The sequence below is a fragment of the Rhinopithecus bieti genome, unplaced genomic scaffold (genome assembly GCF_001698545.2).
Source record: "Rhinopithecus bieti isolate Rb0 unplaced genomic scaffold, ASM169854v2 scaffold_44592, whole genome shotgun sequence".
NCBI classification, from domain to species: Eukaryota; Metazoa; Chordata; class Mammalia; order Primates; family Cercopithecidae; genus Rhinopithecus; species Rhinopithecus bieti.
In genome coordinates this window covers 1103995-1110021 of record NW_016818423.1, presented here as the reverse complement: position 1 = coordinate 1110021, position 6027 = coordinate 1103995, and the positions used below count along the sequence as shown (strand labels likewise).

Sequence of the window (6027 nt, the reverse complement as noted above, 5' to 3'; positions counted from 1 at the left end):
TATATGAAAACGGAAGAGAAAGGGGAAAGGGTGGTTAATAAAATCACCACAGCAGGAAGTCAACAGATAGATACAACAGACATAGTTAAAACTAATAAATCAAGTAATAGAGGTATGAGTATATTATTCACAGTTATGAAATTAAAAAAACTAACATGACAACAAACATGATTAAAACAAACAAAAAAAACCATAGTTTTCCAGGAGTTGGGGATTGGCAAATGATAGATAGCTTTACACTTTTATTTCTAACCTTCTACTGGGCTTGAATCTGCATTTCCATCTACATTAATTATATCTGAGATAATTTTTTAAAAATTAGGCAAGCACTATTCACAATAGCAAAGACATGGAATCAACCTAAATGTGCATCAATGGCAGATTGACTAAATAAAATGTGGTACATATACACAATGGAATACTATGCAGCCATAAAGAAGAACAAGCTCATGTCCTTTGCAGGAACGTGGATGGAGCTGGAGGCCATTATCCTTAGCAAACTAATGTAGGAATGGAAAAACCAAATATTGCATGTTCTCACTTATAAGTGGGAGCTAAATGATGAGAACACGTGGACAGAAAGAGAGAAACAACAGACCCCGGGGCCTACTTGAGGGTGGAGGGTGGGAGGAAGTAGAGGATAAGAAAAAATAAACATTGGGTACTAGGCTTAACAACTGGGTGATGAAATAATCTGTACAACAACCCCCGTGACACAAATTCACCTATATTAAAAGCCTGCATATGGACCTCTGACCCTAAAATAAAAGTTTAAAAATAAAACAAAATAAAATTAGGCAAATAATCTAGGTAAGTCTGACATTACCCTACTGGCTCAGGGACTATTGCGGTAGGATCAAGTTAAACTCTCAGGCAGGCAGCCAAGGCTCCTCGCTGCCACTTGCCCCCACTTACCTCTGCTTGGGAGCCACAAGCATTGGCACCTCCTCCGGGAAGCCCTCAGGAGGAAAGAGGGCGCCCTCTGCCGGGGTAGGAACGCCAGCACGCCTGGGGAGCGGCCCTTTGCGCACCATCAGGGACTCCGCCCCTATCCCTCAGCGGAGGCCGCCCTCCCCCGCGTCACGTGATCCCAGCTCCTTTTCAGCTAGTGGGTGGAACCTCAGGAGGGAAAACCCGGGGAAGCCCAGGTGAGAGCGAAGACAGATGGGGCCCGGGTTTCCTGGATGCTGGGGGACTGTCCCAGTAAGGCTTGGGAACCTGGGTGGGGCGCCTTTCAGAACGGGACCGAAGGGAGAGAGACGGGGAGGGTCATGGGGACGAACCCCGTTCAGTATCTGCTCCTTGCGGAGTGTGAAAACTGGGAGAGAGACTCCTGGCCTTTCCACTTTCCTGTGCACCCTTGGGTGAGTGTCTTAACGTCTCAGAATCTCTGTCCTCACCTGTGGCTGCCAGTATGCAATGAAATAAGCACATAAGTCGTAAATAAATGGTATCTTAGTCCCATTTAAGCGAATTCGTGAACTCTCAGAGACGAGAAGACCCTGGAGGCCACTGTAGCTCGGCCCTGTTTGGAGGCAGGCCTCTCCACCCTCACTCAGGACACCGGCTCCTGCTGGGTGCTCCCCTCCCTGGAGTGCTCACCCCTAGGCCTCAGGAGTGGAAGGGTTTGGGAGCGCTGGCTGGAAGAGGGGCTTCTCCCAGCTCCCACTGAACGGGCTGACAAGTCGGACTCTACATAACAAAGTCTCCTCTTTCTGCCTCCACACAGGGCCCGTGTTGTGCTTTTGGCCCAGGTAGGTGGACAGACATGTCCCAGGCGGGGGACGTAGAAGGCCCCGGCACAGGAGACGCTGTGCTGAGTCCCCAGCACAACTGTGAGCTTTTAGAGAACATGAAAGGAGCCAGCTCCACGCCAGGCCTGGCACCACATGGGCCAGGAGCAAGCTCTGGGCCCCGAGTCAGGGCTGGCAGCAGAAGGAAGATCCCCAGGAAGGAGGCCCGTCGAGGTGCCAGCTCCCAGGCTGTGGGTGCGGCTGGGGTCTGCCCAGGGGTCATGGAGCTGCTAGCTGTGGGACAGAGCCGGGGCTCAATGCCGGGTCCTGGGCTCCACATGCAGCCGCCCTCGGTGCCTGCTCAGGGGAGAGATCTGACCTCCAAGAGGCTCCAGGTTTCTCTGTGTGACATCTTAGATGACAGTTGTCCCAGGAAACTTTGTAGCAGGTCTGCAGGTTTCCCAGAGAGAGCTCTGGTCTGCAGGGAGAGGCTTGCAGGGGTGGAGGAGGTGAGCTGCCCCAGGCCTGGGGAGGCCAGAGATGGTGGAATGAGTTCTCCAGGGTGTGACAGAAGAAGCCCCACACTCAGCAAAGAGGAGCCCCCTGGAAGGCCCCTGATATCCTCACCAGGCCCAGTCCCTGTGAGGGTAAGAAAGAAATGGAGGAAGCAAGGGACTAATTCAGAGTGCTGGGAAGGGGCTGGTGGTTTCCTGTGGCTTGATCAGAGCCCTCGTGGGGACAACCTCCTCTCTGTGGGAGACCCTCCCCAAGGTGCTGACCTGCAGTCCTTGGGAGGCCCCTGCAGACCTCCTTCTCCAAAAGACACTGGGTCTGGGCCTGGAGAGCCAGGTGGAAGTGGGGCAGGATGTGCCTCAGGGACTGAGAAATTTGGATATTTGCCCGCTACAGGGGGTGGGGCCCAGCCAGGCAGCCCCTGTGGCCCTGTCTTGTTCCCAGTGCTCAGTAGAGGGGAGTCTGTCAGTTCAGCTGCACAGGCTCCTCCACAGAGCGCAGCACTGTGCCTGGGGGCGTCAGCACAGGCCTGTGCAGAGCAGCAAGAAGCTCTGTGTGTCGTGCGGGCTGGCAGCGATGAAGGCCGGGCTCCAGCACAGGACCAGGAGGGGCTGGAGGCCAAGGCTCAGCCAGCATCCAGAGGAAGGCTGGAACAAGGACTCGCTGACACCGGTGCCAGCTCCTGGGAGCACTTGGGCAGGCTCAGCTCCTCCCTGGACCCTGAAGCCAGCAGGGCCTACTCAGGCCCACTCATGGAACAGAGAAGATCCAAGGGCACTAAGAACCTGAAGAAAGGTCCAGTGCCTTGTGCTCAAGACCAGGGTGCAGACGGAAGCTCAGACAACTCCCACCAGGACAGGCCAGAGGAACCCAGCCTAGGAGGCTGCCCCAGACTGGTGAGCTGAGTCTGAGAGTTTGGGATAGGAAGGGCCTGGCCATGTTTCTCAATACCATGCTTGGTGGTAGAATTTAATAAAACTAAGCGAGATGGACTCTTTGTGAACATTCTCTCTCTCATCCCTATTAACCAAACTGGGTAAAATGATGCCCACAAGCTGGAAAAGAGAAAGTAAACTACATTCGCTGAATCCTTGCGAGGGGTCATTATCTTTTGGAGTCAGTGAGTCCTGGATTGGAATCTTGCCTCTGCCCACTTCCTAGCTAAGTGACTGTGGGATGTTTTTTTAACCGCTCTAGGTTTCCTCCTTGTAAAAAAAAGGATACTAATTTCAGCTTCATGGGTTTGTTTCAAGGATTAAATGAGATTATGGTATAAAATAATGTACCTAGGCCTAGTGCAGTGGCTCACGTCTGTAATCCTAGCACTTTGGGAGGTGGAGGCAGGCAGATCATGAGGTCAAGAGATCGAGACCATCCCGGCCAACATGGTGAAACGCTGTCTCCACTAAAAATACAAAAATTAGCTGGGCGTGGTGGCAGGTGCCTGTTTCAGCTACTCTGGAGGTTGAGGCAGGAGAATCGCTTGAACCTGGTAAGCAGAGGTTGCAGTGAGCTGAGATCATGCCACTGTACTCCAGCCTGGCAACAGAGCAAGACTCTGTCTTAAAAAAAACAAAGGTGCCTACCACAGCACAAGGCACAGGTAAATTGCTTAATTCGTGTTAAATTTGCTTTTCTTTTAGTGTTCACAGTTACCCTGTAAGATAGGCGTTAGCCCCATATAACCAGATGGGGAAACTGAGGCTTGGAGGGTTAACAATATTCTCCAGGCTCACACAGCTAGGGAGTCAGTGCCCAGCTATGTTCCCTATATCACCACTTCCCTTTCCTTTGTTCTTTTCCTTTATCATCATCATCATTTTATTAATAATCATAGCTAACATTTATACACCAAAGGCAGAATAAGACTCTACTTGTTTTTGTTGCATATTTCTCACATAGTTGAATTTTCATCACGTTTATTGAATGTGCATGATGTGTTAGGTGTTTTTGATTTAATCTTCACATGATGTCCACGTAGGTGAGGTAACAGACCCAGCTGGTGAATGGGAGCAAGGGTACAAGCCCAGGCTGTCTGTCTTGAGATCTCACTGCGCTGCCTTCTCTGTGTATCTTCTGTGTTATCAGCACAGTCGTAACAGCATCTGGCTTACTTAACATGTACTGGATATTGTGCTAAGCCCTTTATCTGCAATCTTTGTAACAATCCTATGAGGTAGACACTATTGACATATACCCATTTTACTGATCTGAACACTGAGACTCTGAGAGGTGACATGAGTACTCAAGGCCAAACAGCCAATTAGTAAAATAGAACCGGTGAGCTGTTTTCCACTATGCATCAAGTCTTTTTATCTATAGATAGGCTCCTGTTATGCCTTATTGTTCCAGGACTTTGGTTGGTTTTGTAAGTTCTGTAGTATTTGAAGATCTTTCCCAGTGGGTTCACCTTGTTCTGCCGAATTTGATCTTTTCCTGAGCCCTGCGTCATCAGTGTCTATGGATGTATTTGTCACAGCCACAGGTGCTGTCAGGATGAGGGCTGGGACTTCCCCTTCTCATTTCTAACCACTGTAGTCTAGTTAGGAGCATGAGCCCTGGAGGCCAATAGGCTAACATTCAATCCTGACTTTGCCGCTGTCTGAACAACCGAGGTGAGTGGCTTCACCTTTTCAAATGTAATTCATCTGCAAAATGTGGGTATGAAGAGTACTTACCTCCTAGGGAGGTGGCGAGGATGAAATGAGATGACACATGTTTGACATTTAACACAGTGCTTGGTGCAAGAAAAATACCCAAATAGGTTACCTGTTAGCGACATAAGCAATTTCGTCCTGCTGTAAATAATGCAGAGGTGACCATCCTTGTGCGTCTGGCTTCTCCCTTCTTCATGTGATTTATTTGGAGAATTGGGATTCCTGGGTCTGCAGCCTTTGAAGGGGCTGGTTTGAGTGCGGTGGTGGAGCCAGCTTCCTGCCTGGCTTGACTGGAAGCAGCCCACGACTGCTGGCTCCTCCAGGCTCCATCCTTGACTCTGCGGCACAGCCCATCATCCTACAGCTTTCCAAACAGCTCGTTGCCATGACAACCAGTACCAGCTGAGGGAGAAGTATTGAGTCTGGGCTGTGACAGGGACGGGCGGGTGGTTGCAGACAGGGCTGAGTGGGGCCTGGGCAATGCGGGGCACAGTGCCTGACTGATCTGGAGCCCCGTTTAGGGCCTTAGCACCTTCCCCTGGAGACAGCCTGGCTTGTAGCAGGGGCAGACAGAGAAGTTCAAGGTCAAGCTCTGCCTCTTACTCCAGGGTGACTTTAGACCTGTCTTTAGACATTTAGATGAGTTTAACTTTTTTTTTTTTTTTTTTTTTACTTAAAGTCCATGGCAAGAAGACTTTATCTGTATTTTTTTTTAATTTACTTTTTTTTTTTTTTTTTGAGACGGAGTCTGGCTCTGTCGCCCAGGCTGGAGTGCAGCGGCCGGATCTTAGCTCACTGCAAGCTCCGCCTCCCGGGTTTATGCCATTCTCCTGCCTCAGCCTCCCGAGTAGCTGGGACTACAGGCACCCGCCACCTCGCCCGGCTAGATTTTTGTATTTTTTAGTAGAGACGGGGTTTCACCATGTTAGCCAGGATGGTCTCGATCTCCTGACCTTGTGATCCGCCCATCTCGGCCTCCCAAAGTGCTGGGATTACAGGCTTGAGCCACTGCGCCCGGCTGAGCCACTCTTTATTCATCTCTTTTGTAGCTAAGTCATTCTTTTCGTCTTGATTCCAGTGAATAGATCTTTTCTTTATTCTTGCATGTCAGGGTTCTAGCAGAC

General features: G+C 50.3%; 1 protein-coding gene across 1 annotated transcript in view; it reads left to right on the top strand.

The window, feature by feature from the left end:
• Nucleotides 1-1063: 1063 nt before the first annotated feature.
• Nucleotides 1064-6027, top strand: part of SPOCD1 (SPOC domain containing 1) — a 22462-nt gene continuing 17498 nt past the window's right edge. Inside the window, exons 1-2 of the mRNA XM_017857095.1 lie at nucleotides 1064-1148; nucleotides 1730-3142. Coding sequence (XP_017712584.1) covers nucleotides 1769-3142 — 1374 coding nt within the window. The 5' untranslated portion in view covers nucleotides 1064-1148; nucleotides 1730-1768. The remainder of the gene's footprint in view (nucleotides 1149-1729; nucleotides 3143-6027) is intronic.